This window comes from Scyliorhinus torazame, chromosome 29 (assembly GCF_047496885.1).
Source record: "Scyliorhinus torazame isolate Kashiwa2021f chromosome 29, sScyTor2.1, whole genome shotgun sequence".
In the NCBI taxonomy this organism is placed as follows: domain Eukaryota; kingdom Metazoa; phylum Chordata; class Chondrichthyes; order Carcharhiniformes; family Scyliorhinidae; genus Scyliorhinus; species Scyliorhinus torazame.
The window spans coordinates 39,475,828-39,491,183 of NC_092735.1; the positions used below are offsets into that span (position 1 = coordinate 39,475,828).

The window sequence follows — 15,356 nt, forward strand, 5'->3', positions numbered from 1 at the left end:
ACATTTCTCCAGACAGTTAGATACTATTATCATATCTTTAACAGCACATTAAGGATGTTCAGCTGCGTATGGCTATCTTGCAGCTGCTGTCAAAAAACATGGTGATCCACACACATCCCCTCGTCGGAACAATAACAAATTATATTCATATAGCACCTTTAACAATTAGAATCCCAAGGTGCTTCAGAAGAGCATTATAAATTAAAAGATGAGGACAAGCCACATCAGGAGGTATTAGGTCACTGAGCTGTTTCAAGGAATGTCTTAAAAGGAGAAAAGCAAAGGCCATTCTGCCCCCCGAGCCTGTCCTGCCATCCAAACAGATCATGGTTGATCATCTATCTCAACGGCATTTTCCTCGAGTCCCATATCCCCCGATGACATTTCTATGTAGAAATCTAGCGATTTTTGTCTTGCACACGCGCAATAATTGAGCTTCCTTCTCATCTCAAGTCCTTAATTCGGATAGTGACCCCTGGCTCTAGACTCACCAGCCAGGGGAAACATCCGATCTACAACTACCCTGGGACTCCCTGGAAGAATGTTGTAAGTTGAATGAGATAGTCTCTCATTCTTCGAAACTCGAAAAGAATACAGGTCCATTTTCCTCAGTCCCCTCTCATAAGACAATCCTGCCATCCCAGCCATTAGTCAGGTGAATCTCTGTTGTCCTTTCTCTATGGCAAAATATCCTTCCTTAGAAAAGGAGGCCAAAACTGTACTCAATAACCAGCTGCGGCCTCACCAAGGCTCTATACAATTGCAGCAAGACATCTTTATTACCGTTCTCAAATCCCCTTGCGATGATAGCCAGCATGCCATTTGTCTTCCTGATTGCTTGCTGCACTGGCATGTTAGCGTTCAGTGACTCATGGACAAGGACACCCAGGTCCCTTTGGACATCAACACTTCCCAACCTCTCATCATTTAAGAAATGCTCTGCCTGTTTTTCTTTAAACCACACTTATTTACATAATATTCCATCTGCCATGTTCTTCCCCATTCACGGAGCCTGTCCAGATCCCCTTGAAGCCTCCTTGCATCCTCCTCACAACTTACAATCCCACCTAGTTTAGTGTCATTGGCAAATTTAGAGCTGTTACATTTGGTCCCCACATCCAAATCATTTCTAGATTGTGGCCCAGCACTGATCCTTGCAGTACCCCACCAGGAACAGCCTGCCACCCGAGACTACTGATCCTTGCAGTACCCCACCAGGAACAGCCTGCCACCTGAGACTACTGATCCTTGCAGTACCCCACCAGGAACAGCCTGCCACCCGAGACTACTGATCCTTGCAGTACCCCACCAGTAACAGCCTGCCACCCGAGACTACTGATCCTTGCAGTACCCCACCAGGAACAGCCTGCCACCTGAGACTACTGATCCTTGCAGTACCCCACCAGGAACAGCCTGCCACCCGAGACTACTGATCCTTGCAGTACCCCACCAGTAACAGCCTGCCACCCGAGACTACTGATCCTTGCAGTCCCCCACCAGTAACAGCCTGCCACCCGAGACTACTGATCCTTGCAGTCCCCCACCAGAAACAGCCTGCCACCCGAGACTACTGATCCTTGCAGTCCCCCACCAGAAACAGCCTGCCACCCGAGACTACTGATCCTTGCAGTCCCCCACCAGAAACAGCCTGCCACCCGAGACTACTGATCCTTGCAGTCCCCCACCAGAAACAGCCTGCCACCCGAGACTACTGATCCTTGCAGTGCCCCACCAGGAACAGCCTGCCACCTGAGACTACATTTATTCCTACTCTCGGTTTTGTTTGTTAACCAATTCTCAATCCATTCCAGTATATTTCCCCCAATTCCATGTGCTCTAATTTTGTTGACTAACCTCCTGTGCAGGACCTTATCGAAAATTGAAATATGCCACATCTACGCTACAATTAACATCCTCAAAAGACTCCAATAGATTTGTTGAACATGCCTTCCCTTTCAGAAATCCTTTTTAATAGATTCAAACATTTTCTCTACTACTGATGTCAAATTAACAAGTCTGTAGTTCTCAGTGTTCTCTCTCCCTCCCTTCTTAAAGGTTTGGAGGTAACAAAGTCAATGTTATGGAAGTAGGAATAGGCAGCCTTCGTCATACCATGAAATGTGTGGGCAGAAGCTCATCTCGGGATTAAATGTGATCTGAAGATTGTGAACTGACTGATTTAATTTCAAATGGTGGGTGAAGTCAATAACTGGGGAACCTGCGGCAACCAAAAACGGTTTCAGTTTTCCCAATCTTTAATTGGAGGAACTTTCATCTAACATTGTATGTCGGACAGGCAGTCTAATAATTTAGCAACAGTGGAGGAGGGTGGTGCTGAATGTCAGCAGTGTACACGTGAAAACGAACACTGTGCCCTCAGTGATGTCACCCACGAAGAGTAGGAGGGGGGTAAGAATCGATACTATGGGGGACACCAGAGGTAAGAGTGCAGCAGGAAAATAAACTATTGCAAGTTATTTGAAGTGACTATGGTTTATATAGATAAGAATGGACCCAGGGGAGAAGTCTCACCCAGGATGACAGTGGAGGAAGATGGTGAGGTCAACTGAGTCAAAGGTTGCTAACAGCTTGAAAAGGACAGAGAGGGACAATTTATCTTTGCCACAGTCATAGGATGTCATTTGTGAGTTTAATCAGCACTGTATTGGTCCGTGGTCAGGTGGAAACCAGATTCAAACACAGCTCCGGGAAAGATGGGCATGGATTTGGAAGGAGATGACATATTCAAGAACTTTGGAGGGGGTCGGCATGGCAATGCAGTGGTTAGCACTGCTGCCTCACGGCGCCGAGGGCCTGGGTTCGAATCCTGGCGCCGGGTCACTGTCCGAGTGGAGTTTTCACATCGTCCCTGTGACTGTGTGGGTCTCACCCACAAGCCAAAGATGTGCAGGGTGGGCGGATTGGCCACGCTAAATTGCCCCTTAATTGAAAAAAATATATATTGAGAGTAAAGGGAGGTTTGAGATAGGATGGCGATGTGAAAGGAAAGTTCAATTGCCCCATTACCCGCTTTCTTTCCACTCAATGAATCAAAAATATTAAATTTGTCACGACAGTAGTTTACTGTTCAGACAAACACAACAGTTGTCAAATTTTCTATTTACAGTAATGTGAAACTAAATATGCACTTAGACACCATTAACATCAGAGGGAAGTTCAACATGTGGGAGAGAACAGGGCAATCTAACTTTTTAAAAGTTGAATTTTGTGCCTATCCAAGTAGTGTTTGTGCAGAATACATCTCGTTTTTTTGTTTGCTCAATGTCAGCAGCAAGCATTCCCAAGATTCTGTAGATCAGCTCACCAACGAACCATGGCCCCGATTAGACCTATGGGAAACGTCCCTTTTGAAGTTTTCAGAGTCATAATGGAACAGAAAAAGGCCCATCAAATCTATCCAGCAATCCGGTCAGCCACAATCTCCCACTCTAAATCCAGAGGCCTGCAGACCCCCACCCTCCCCAACATAAAAAAGTATTTAACCACATCTTTCCCTGCATCTTGTCCGAAACCTAAATTTGTGTCCCCCAGCTCTTGCTGCATCAGCTAATGGGAGCAGCTTCTCATTACCGTATTTAAACCTGTCATAATTGTGCATTGCTATATTAGACCTCCCCATAACCTCATTTGCTTGAAGGAACCCAGCTTCTCCAACCCAATCTTGTAGTCAACTTTCTTCATCCCTGGAACTATTTCTGGTAAATCTCCTCTGCACCCTCTCAGGGAACTCACATCCTTCCTTACATTTGGTGACCAGAACTGGATGTAATATTCTAGCTGGGGCCTAACCTTTGAGGATGTGACGAGACACATTGATGAAGGTCGGGAAGTGGATGTGGTGTATATGGATTTCAGTAAGGTATTTGATAAGGTTCCCCATGGTAGGCTCATTCAGAAAATTAGGGGGCATTACAGGGAAATTTGTCTGTCTGGATACAGAATTGGCTGGCCGAAAGAAGACAGCGAGTGGTAGTGGATGAAAAGTATTCCGCCTGGAGGTCGGTGACCAGTGGTGTCCCGCAGGGATCTGTTCTGGGACCTCTGCTCTTTGTGGTTTTTATAAATGACTTGGATGAGGAAGTGTATAGTAGTGAAGCCTTATAAAAGGTGGATGAGAAAGTGGAAGGGTGGGTTAGTAAGTCTGCCGATGTCACGAAGGCTGGTGGAGTTGTAGATAGTGTTGAGGGCTGTTGCAGGTTACAACAGGACATTGACAGGATGCAGAGCTAGGTTGAGAAGTGGCAGATGGAGTTCAACCTAGATAAATGTTGAAATGTTCGAATTTGAATGCTGAATACAGGGTTAAAGGCAGGATTCGTGGAAGCGTGGAGGAACAGAGGGATCTTGGGGTCCACGTACATAGATCCCTCAAAGTTGCCACCCAGGTTGATAAGAGTTAATCATAGATCATAGAATTTACAGTGCAGAAGGAGGCCATTCGGCCCATCGAGTCTGCACCGGCTCTCTGAAAGAGCATCCTACCCAACCGCACACCTCCACCTTATCCCCGTAACCCAGTAACCCCACCCAGTTGTTAAGAAGGCGTTTGGTAAGGGCAGCACGGTGGCGCAGTGGTAGCATTGCAGTCTCCCAGTGGCGAGGTCCCAGGTTCGAACCCGGCTCTGGGTCACTGTGAAGTTTGCAGATTCTCCCGGTGTTTGTGTGGGTTTCGTCCCTACAACCCAAAGATATGCAGAGTAGTTGGATTGGCCATGCTAAAATTGCCCCTTAATTGGAAAAAATGAATTGGGCACTCTAAATTTAAAAAAAGGGAAAAGAAAAAGGCGCATGGTATGTTGGCTTTCATTAACAGGGGGATTGAGTTTAAGAGCCGCGAGGTTTTGCTGCAGCTTTATGAAACCCTGGTTAGACCGCACTTGGAATATTGTGTCCAGTTCTGGTCGCCTCGTTATAGGAAGGATGTGGATGCTTTGGAGAGGGTACAGAGAAGATTTGCCAGGATGCTGCCTGGACTGGAGAGCATGTCTTATGAAGAAAGGTTGAGGGAGCTAGGGCTTTTATCACTGGAGCAAAGAAGGCAGAGAGGTGACTTGATAGAGGTGTACAAGGTGATGAGAGGCATGGATAGAGTGGATAGCCAGAGACTTTTCCCCAGGACGGAAATGGCCGTCACAAGGGGATATAATTTTAAGGTGATTGGAGGAAGGTATAGGGGAGATGTCAGAGGTCGGTTCTTTACACAGAGAGTGGTGGGTGTGTGGAATGCACTGCCAGCAGAGGTGGTGGAGTCAGAGTCATTAGGGACATTTAACCGACTCTTAGACAGGCACATGGACAGCAGTGAATTGAAGGGGTGTCGGTTAGGTTGATCTTAGATTAGGACAAATGGTCGGCACAATATCGTGGGCCGAAGGTCCTGTATTATGTTCCAACCAGAGCTTTATAAAGATTCAGTATAACCTCCCTACTTTTGTGCTCTGAACCTTATGAAGGCCAAAATCCTACCCACCACTGATGTTAAACCCACTGGCCTGTACTTACTGGGAATACCCTAATACCCTTTCTTGATTAAGGATGACACACATTTGCCAATTTCTGATCTACTGATTATGGCAAGCCCTTCTGCTTCCTCTACCCCAAGTTTCCTCAGCTGCCTCGAATGGAAGCTATCTGGCTTCACAGATTGACCTGACGCTCTCTCAAGTCACTGACACCCTGTTGGACGATGGTTCTTGCCATATCTCATCCAAACAGATGGGTCACACGTGAACTGTGAAAGTGAGCATTGGTGGGTGGGGTAGGGGGAGGAGGAGGAAAGAGGAGGCACCATAACTGCGCCCAATCCTGATCTTAACCGATGGCTACACACACACTCTTTCCAGGATAGTGCTGGATAGTGATGGGTAAATGTTGCCTTCATCCGGCAACATTTCAATCAGCTGGAGCAGCCTGCCCAGGATCCTGACTGAGATCAGCGAACCCAGCAAACAGTAATGTATTTTTAAAATCGGCTTGGCTCAGCTGCTCGCTGCATACATTTCCCAAGCCACTGGTTAACATTCAATTTTGCAGCAATTTTCCCAAGAGCCTGCAGGTGTCACCAGGTGCCCTGAAAGGCATCAACTATGGACTTTAGGAAGTCACATGGCATCAGGTCAAATGTGGGTAAATAAACCACTTGGTGATTACCATCCTCCATCACCTGATGAATCAATACTGTTCCAACACCAAGACTGCAAGTCTATTGAGCCTGTGGCACTTTTTATAAATATTTGTTTACCGGATCTAGGCCCAGCATTTATTGCCCATGCCCAGTTATCCATCAGAAGGTGGTGGTGGGCGGCCTTCTTAAACTGCTGAAGTCTGTGTGGTATAGGAACACCCACACTGGATCAGGGAGGGAATTTCAGGATTTTGACCCAGCGACAGTGAAGGAGCGGCAATATATATTCCCAAGTCAGGATGGTGAGTGGCTTGGAGGGGAACCTCCAGGTGGTGATGTTCCCATGTATCTGTTGTCCTTGTCCTTCTGGATAGTAGAGGTCATGGGTTTGGAAGGTGCTGCCAAAGAAACTTTGGTGAGTTCCTACAGTGCATCTTGTAGATGTACACACGGTTGCCACTGTGTGTCGGTGGTGGAGGGTTTGAATGTTTGTGGAAGGGGGAGCAATCAAGCGGGGCTGCTTTGTCCTGGATGGTGTTGAGCTTCCTGGCTGTTGTTGGAGCTGCACTCATCCAGGCAAGTGAAGACTATTCTACTACATTCCTGACTTGTGCCTTGTAGATCATGGACAGATTTTGGGGGGTCAGGAGGGGAGTTACTCGCCACAGGATTTCAGCCTTTGACCTGTTCTTGTAGCCACAGTATTTATATGGCTGGGTCCAGTTCAGTTTTTGGTCAATGACGCCCAGGATGTTGATTGTGGGGGATTCAGCGATGGTAATGCCATTGAATGTCGAAGGGCGATGGTTAGATCCTTTACTATTGGAGATGGTCATTGTCTGGCACTTGTGTGGTGTGAATGTTACTTGCCACTTGTCAGCCCAGCCTGGATATTGTCCAGGTCTTAGTGCGGGAACCAAAATGAGAGAAAAACCTACATGAACCTATCCTCTCCAATGCCTGTAGCAGGACATCTATGCATGGCAGTGTTGGTAAGAGTGATCACCTTGTGCAGATGAAGTCCCGTCACGTTGTGAGACACTGATGTGCGAAATGTGATATATCAGAACAGATCTAGCAGTTCAAAACTGGGCATCCATGAGCTGCTGTGGACCATCAGCAGCAGCAGGAGAATTCCATTCCACCAAAATCTGAAACCTCATGGTCTGGCATATCCTTTGCCTTCAAGCCAGGGGACCAACCCTGGGCCAATAAGGAGCAAAGAGCATGCCAGGGGTGCTTAAAAATGAGGTGCCAACTTGAAGCTTTACACAGGAATACAAGCATGTTTAAACAGCGTGTTTAGGTCAGTGATCCCACGACCAACAGTTCAGATCAAAGCTGAGGCCTGCCAGTTTTCATCCAGTTGTAAACGGCGTAGGACAATTAAACAACAAATGGGAGGAGGAGGCGTGATGAACATCCTCAGCCTCAGTGATGGTGGAGCCCAGCACTTGTGCAAAAGACAGGCCTGAAGAATTTTCAACCCACAGCCAGACATGCCAAGGAGATGAGTCACCTTGGCCTCCTCCTGACATCCCCAGCATCACAGGTAACAGTCTTCAGCTGATTTAAATTATTCTAAGTGACATCAATAAATAGGAAAATGCACTACATCCAGCGAAGGGTAAGAATCTCACCAACACCTGGTTGTGGTGCTGATTACGTCTGCTCCAGAACCAGCTACACCTCTAGCCAAGCTGTTCCGATGCAGCTACAGCACTGGCACCTATCCAACAATGTGGGAAATTGCTCAGGTATGTCATGTCCATGCAACCGTCCTCATTTGGCTGTGTGGGGAAGACTAGGTTCTCGAGATGAAAATGCCGTGTTATAAACAGCTGCATTATCCAAATCCTTTGCATTACTTCATGCGGCATTTTACAATATTTCATTAGGAAGCACATTTTTGAACAGTGTCACGAGCAAGAAGTAGGCAATTAATTTCTCGAATGGCAAATTTTATTTCAGCATCGATCTTGGAACAGAATTCCAGTAGAAAGCTCACTCTTACCCCAAACATTTGCCTGAGGTCAGGATCACGGAACCGGAAGGGAATGTTGGAGACATGAAGCCGTTTAGGGATGGGTTTGCTCTCACTGCTGTCAGTGTTCTGTGTTTGCTGTTGCCCATCCGTCTGTGCTGCTTCATCTGTCTGCTGGAAGATAAAAAAATTAAACGGACAATGAAGTAAAATGAACATTTCACTTAAATATTTCTGTGTACCTGCAATAGCTGACATGCATTTTAATTATCCGTTATACTACTCATGCCCCACAAACCTGCTGCACACAATTATGGCCAACTAAATTTCTAGTTCTACAAATTAGCAATATTGTCAACTTCAAATTATAAAGAGGAGACTTGAAGATATAAACTTGTGTCTGGGTTATAATAGGGCAGCTGCTCCTGCAAATAGTTTATTTGAAAAAAGTATTTAAATGATTTTTCACCTGCACAATTTCTTCCCTTTCTCGAGAATGCTGACATTGGAAGCAGCCCTTTTACCTCAACAGCTGAATGATCTAACTGAACACAACCGAGGCCCAAATCTGCACTCTGCCCACCCCGCCCCACCTCCAAAATATCACCCAGCACCCGAACCTACCTCTCAGCCTGTCATCCAAAACCCAGCCCCCAATCACCTTCCTACCCAACCTAGGATTTCCTTTCTGGGCAGCCATCACTCTCCTTCCTGCACTCTTGCCAGTGCCCCCTCCTGAGCTCTGGTGGTGTTGGGACTGCTTGGGTTGCTGGCCAGCTCGAGGGTGGGACTTCCTCTCCGAGCGGCGGAGTCCCACTCTCTGCTAGTTTAGATCATCCTCAGCGTTCCCAGCGTTTTATTCTTGGGGGGGGGGGGGGGGGGGGGGGAGAACAGTGAGTCACCTGTCCCCTACCCACCCTTACCTGTAAAATGCAGCCCATTGTGTGCCTACTAGCTATGCCTTTCTTTATGGAGGTCTTGAATTTTCTCTTCGAAAGGAACTTAAACTTTAATTCCTACATCATTATATAAATCCAGCACTCATACAAATGCCAAAAGCCCCACAATATCTCGTCCAACTGGCCACTTTTCACACACAAATCTTAAACACTGTGTCTACATCATGTTGGAAAGCATTCCAGCTGCACACTCGGAAAGCTTTCAATCAACAAACATGTTACAGCAGGGGTCAGTGGAAAGCCAATTGCCTCCACCACCTTTGGGGATGTCAAGACCAACTGTAGCCCCCCAGCTGACATCAGTAGGGATAGGGGTAAGGTGAAAAGCCTGATCTGTATATTTAAACAGCATTCATGAAAGCACTGAGCTGCTGATTGAGCTGTATATTTCATTGCTAAGGTGAACTACCATTCATAGAATCCGTACAGTACAGGAGGCCATTCGGCCCATCGAGTCTGCACCAACCCTCTGAAAGTCCACCCTAGCCGGGCCCAATCTCCTGACCTATTCCACCAACCCTACCCTAAAGGGAAATATAGCATGGTCCATCCACCTAACCTGCACATCTTTGGACTGTGGGAGGAAACCAGAGCACCCGGAGGAAACCCACGCAGACATGGGGAGAACGTGCAAACTCCGTAATCACCAGAGTTCGGAATTAAACCCGAGTCCCTGGCGCTGTGAGGCAGCAGCGCTAACGGCTGTGCCATCATGCCGTCCCTTACTGTATAATCATTTCCTACTGTATAATCAGACTGCCTCCCGGGTGCCAGGGTCCGTGATGTCTCGGACCGTGTTTTCAGAATCCTTAAAGGGGAGGGGGAGCAGTCACAAGTCGTGGTACACATCGGTACCAACGACATAGGTAAGAGAAGGGACGGGGATTTAAAACAGGAATTTAGGGAGCTAGGGTGGAAGTTGAGAGCCAGGACAAACCATGTTGTCATCTCTGGTTTGTTGCCGGTGCCACGTGCTAGTGAGGTGAGGAACAGGGAGCGAGTGCAGATAAACATGTGGCTGCAGGGATGGTGTAGGAGGGAGGGTTTCAGGTACGTGGATAATTGGAGCACATTCTGAGGAAGGTGGGACCTGTACAGACAGGACGGTTTGCACCTGAACCAGAGGGGCACCAATATCCTGGAAGAGGGAAATTTGCTACGGCTCTTCGGGGGGGTTTAAACTAATTTGTCAGGGGGATGGGAAAACGAGCTGTAGTCCAGATGCCAGTGTTGAGAGTAGTGAGGTACTGAGGAGGGTATCAAGGTCGCAGGAGTGTACCGGCAGACAGAAAGGTGGGTTGAAGTGTGTCGACTTCAATGCAAGGAGCATCCGGAATAAGGTAGGTGAACTTGGAGCGTGGATTGGTACTTGGGACTACGATGTTGTGGCCATTACGGAGACATGGTTAGAACAGGGACAGGAATGGTTGTTGGAAGTTTCGGGCTATAGATGTTTCAGTAAGAGTAGGGAAGGTGGTAAAAGAGGTGGAGGAGTAGCATTGTTAATCAAGGATAGTTTAACGGTTGCAGAAAGGCAGTTTAAAGGGGATCTGCCTACTGAGGTAATATGGGCCGAAGTTAGAAATAGGAAAGGAGCGGTCACATTGTTAGGAGTTTTCTATAGACCCCCAAATAGTAATAGAGATGTGGAGGAAGGAATTGCAAAAAAGATTATGGATAGGTGTGGAGGTCTCAGGTACTTGTCATGAGTGACTTTAACTTTCCAAATATTGATTGGAACCTCTATAGGTCGAACAGTTCGGATGGGGCAGCTTTTGTACAGTGTGTGCAGGAAGGTTTCCTGACACAATATGTGGATAGGCCGACAAGAGAGAGGGGGGGGGGCACATTGGATTTGGTACTGGGTAATGAACCGGGCCAAGTGTTAGATTTGTTTGTGGGAGAGCACTTTGGAGATAGTGACCACAATTCGGTGTCTTTCACTATAGCAATGGAGAGGGATAGGGCCATACGGCAGGGCAAGGTTTATAATTGGGGGAGGGGTAAATATGATGCGATTAGGCAAGAATTAGGGAGCATAAGATGGGAACAGAAACTGTCAGGGAAAGGCACAAATGAAAAGTGGAGCTTGTTCAAGGGACAAATACTGCGTGTCCTTGATAGGCATGTCCCTGTCAGGCAGGGAGGAAATGGCCGTGTGAGGGAACCATGGTTCACCAAAGAGGTTGAATGTCTTGTCAAGAGGAAAAAGGAAGAGTTTGTAAGGATGAGAAAACAAGGTTCAGTAGGGTCGCTTGAGGGTTACAAGGTAGCAAGGAATGAGCTGAAAAAAGGGCTTAGGAGAGCTAGGAGGGGGCATGAGAAGTCCTTGGCGGGTCGGATCAAGGAAAACCCCAAGGCTTTTTACTCTTATGTGAGAAATAAAAGAATGACCAGGGTGAGGGTAGGGCCGGTGAAGGACAGTAGTGGGGACTTGTGCATGGAGTCAGAAGAAATAGGAGAGGCGTTGAATGAATACTTTTCTTCAGTGTTCACAAAGGAGAGGGGCCATGTTTTTGAGGATGAGAGTGTGATTCAGGCGGCTAGGCTGGAGGAAGATGATGTTCTGAGGAACGATGTATTAGCAATTTTGAAAAACCCGAGGGTTGATAAGTCCCTTGGGTCAGATGGGATATACCCAAGGATTCTTTGGGAGGCAAGGGATGAGATTGCAGAGCCTTTGGCTTTGATATTTGGGTCCTCGCTGTCCACGAGGATAATGCCAGAGGACTGGAGAGTGGTGAATGTTGTTCCTCTGTTCAAGAAAGGGAATAGGAATGACCCTGGTAATTATAGGCCAGTTAAGTCTTACTTCGGTGGTCGGGACGATAATGGAAAAGGTCCTGAAGGATAAGATTTATGACCATTTGGAAAGATGCAGCTTAATCCGGGATAGTCAACACGGATTCGTGAAGGGTAGGTCTTGCCTCACAAATTTGATTGAATTCTTTGAGGAGGTAACTAAGTGTGTAGATGAAGGTAGAGCAGTTGATGTCATATACATGGATTTTAGTAAGGCGTTTGATAAGGTTCCCGATGGTCGGCTCATGAAGAAAGTAAGGAGGTGTGGGATAGAGGGAAATTTGGCCAATTGGATAAGTAACTGGCTATCACATAGAAGACAGAGGGTGGTGGTGGATGGAAAATTTTCAGACTGGAGACCAGTTACCAGCGGTGTACCACAGGGATCAGTGCTGGGTCCTCTGTTATTTGTGATTTTTATCAATGACTTGGAGGAGGAGGCTGAAGGGTGGGTCAGTACATTTGCTGATGACACCAAGATTGGTGGAGTAGTGGATGAGGTTGAAGCTGTTGTAGGCTGCAAACAGACATTGATAGGATGCAGAGCTGGGCCGAAAAATGGCAGATGGAGTTTAACCCTGATAAGTGCGAGAGGATTCATTTTGGCAGAAAAAAATCGGAATGCGGATTACAGGGTCAACGGCAGGGTTCTGAGGAATGTGGAGGAACAGAGAGATCTTGGAGTTCATGTCCACAGATCTCTGAAGGTTGCCACTCAAGTGGATAGAGCCATGAAGAAGGCTTATAGTGTGTTTGTTAGCGTTTATTAACAGGAGGCTTGAGTTTAAGAGCCGTGGGGTTATGCTGCAACTATACATGACCCTGGTGAGACCACATTTGGAGTATTGTGCGCAGTTCTGGTCACCTCATTATAGGAAGGATGTGGAAGCATTGGAAAGGGTGCAAAGGAGATTTACCAGGATGCTGCCTGGTTTGCAGGATAGGTCTTATGAGGAAAGGTTGAGGGAGGTAGGGCTTTTCTCTTTGGAGCGGAGGAGGATGAGAGGCGACTTAATAGAGGTTTATAAGATAATGAGGGGGATAGATAGAGTGGACTTTCAGAGACTATTTCCTCGGGTGGATGTAGCTGTTACAAGGGGGCCTAACTATAAGATTCAGGGTGGGAGATATAGGAGGGATGTCCGAGGTAGGTTCTTTACTCAGAGAGTGGTTAGGGTGTGGAATGGACTGCCTGCTGTGATAGTGGAGTCAGACACTTTAGGAACTTTCAAGCGGTTATTGGATAGGCACATGGAGCACACCAGAATGACAGGGAGTGGGATAGCTTGATCTTGGTTTCGGACAAAGCTCGGCACAACATCGAGGGCCGGAGGGCCTGTTCTGTGCGGTACTGTTCTCTGTTCTAGGACAAGACTTTCAGAAAACACATTTTCTGCCTGCACAAAATAAATCCATTCCTACATTAAGTGAAAACAAATTAGATCAACAAGAACACACACATAGTTCTACTTAACAAAACAATCAAATGTTTTTCAGCATAATTATCAAAATGCTAAACTTATCAAATTTCTTCTGCAGTACAATTACTGGAGCCAACTCCAAAAGCGGTGACCAACACGGTCTCTGAAGATTTGATACCCAAGTGTGTTCATTTCTAGTTTCATCCAGAACTGTGGTATGAAGTAGAATAGAAGTAAAGACATGATAAACATGGCAGGACTTGTGAAACGACAGGAAATGGTGATTGAAAAGAGGATGCCAAAGAGTTACTTATCTATTCCTTGGAGGTTTTTCCTCCTAATTCTGAACAGCAAAAGAGTTCATTTTGTTTCTAGATCAACTGAATGTATCAGCAAACAGCTGAACTGTGAATGGTTTGCCCCAGCATACCCACAGGTGTGAAAGATTAACGCATTCGCCTGTGCTCAGCTGCTTTATGGTGTCATATTTACAAGTGCCAACAAGCTCACAAGAAAGGCAACGTTAATTCACAGTCAAGCCACGAAGTACTGCCCCTAAACTCAAACTATTGAAAAGAATTTGAATAAGAACAAAGAAGGAATTTACTTCAATTAGCATCACTTCTCTCCAGAGCGTGATACTTGTGGACTTGTTAGTCAGCGGATGTGTGGAAATGCAAGCTCTTTTTCTTTCTTTCTCGGTCTCTGAACACAGGAGGAGCACTACAAGATTGTAGCCCCTTCCCCTGAATGCAAAACATGTGACCAACTGGCGTCTGCAGCCACACTGCTAGGCTCCTCTAATGTTTTACGAGATTCTTCTACCCTGCCAGCCAAGAAAATAACCTGACAATGATCAGGATCCAAATACAGAATGACCAGCTGTGCAATAAAAAGGTCTGTGCATTGAGATCATGACGCAGTGCATTCTATCAAATAATGGCAAATTTTAAGGCATGATAGTTCCCTCGTTAAAAAAGGAGCTAAATCAGAATTCCTGGTGGACCCAGCTTTCCCCGCCCCAAACAAGGATAAATATTCAATTATAGTTCAGGCAGATATTTTATACCAAAGGACGATGCACAAGTTCATGCTCAGAATTGATCAGCCTAAAGCAAGTCAGAAAGGGTGCTGATAAGGTAACCTGTTTTAGATTGATGGCACTGCATAATATTCCACAAACCTCCTAATGTTGCCCAGTATTTTGATACTTTATTATTCACAACCAAATATCGCTGCCTGAGAGTTAAATGGAGGGAAGGGGTTTTCTAATTGTGTCTTTTGAAAATGTCGATGTGGCCCAACACTTGCAGCAGTCTGCAGATGTCAGCACTGGAGACCAGGGTGCAGGGAAGGGAGGGTTTGTTCAACTGAACAGGCTGGACTGGTTTGGTGGCTGTGTGTGGCGTCAAGTATTGGCAGTGGGGCCTATCTGGCCTCCTGGTGCACTGTTAGACAAACATCCTTCCAAATGGGAACAGCAGCTGTTCCTACGCCCATGTCAGCCTGTTTGATGAAAGCTGTGCAAGTTGCCTGATATCCAAATTAGTGAGCTGCACGTAAAACTGCAGACATTAAAAATAAATTTGCAAAACTCTGAATAACCATTTTGATAGCAAGGTTTCATTTGACTATATTTGCAGATTGCTGCAACTATGCGGCCAGAAAGTTTCAAACACGAGTTTCAAGCACTCATTCTGTGAGCAGTCAATTAATCTAACGCCACCATCCAATATTGCTCAACCGTGCTTTACAAGAAGTAAATTTCTTGTGTTTGTTTATGGAGTCTTTCACAACAGGCAGCCAAGATACAGAGTTGAAATGGTATACAGAATATTTAATTGGAGTTGGGACGTTTGCAGCACATTCAAAGTATAAAAGGAGGCAAAACTATCTTACTCGTGTTCAAACTGGCACTAATATTTGCTTCACACCCACCAGATTATTAAATATATCATATGTACAGTTGGAACGCTCTCAAATACCACCTAAATGGTTTAGAAAACTGGGGCAGTTCTCAGAATTGATTTCCTGATATTTAACAG

General features: G+C 46.2%; 1 protein-coding gene across 1 annotated transcript in view; it reads right to left on the minus strand.

Annotated features, from left to right (window-relative positions):
• The window catches only part of LOC140404097 (RNA binding protein fox-1 homolog 1-like), a 385,076-nt gene that overhangs the window by 71,158 nt on the left and 298,562 nt on the right, over positions 1 to 15,356 (minus strand). The window contains exon 5 of the mRNA XM_072492499.1: positions 8,160 to 8,303. Within this exon, the coding sequence (XP_072348600.1) occupies positions 8,160 to 8,303 (144 nt within the window). The remainder of the gene's footprint in view (positions 1 to 8,159; positions 8,304 to 15,356) is intronic.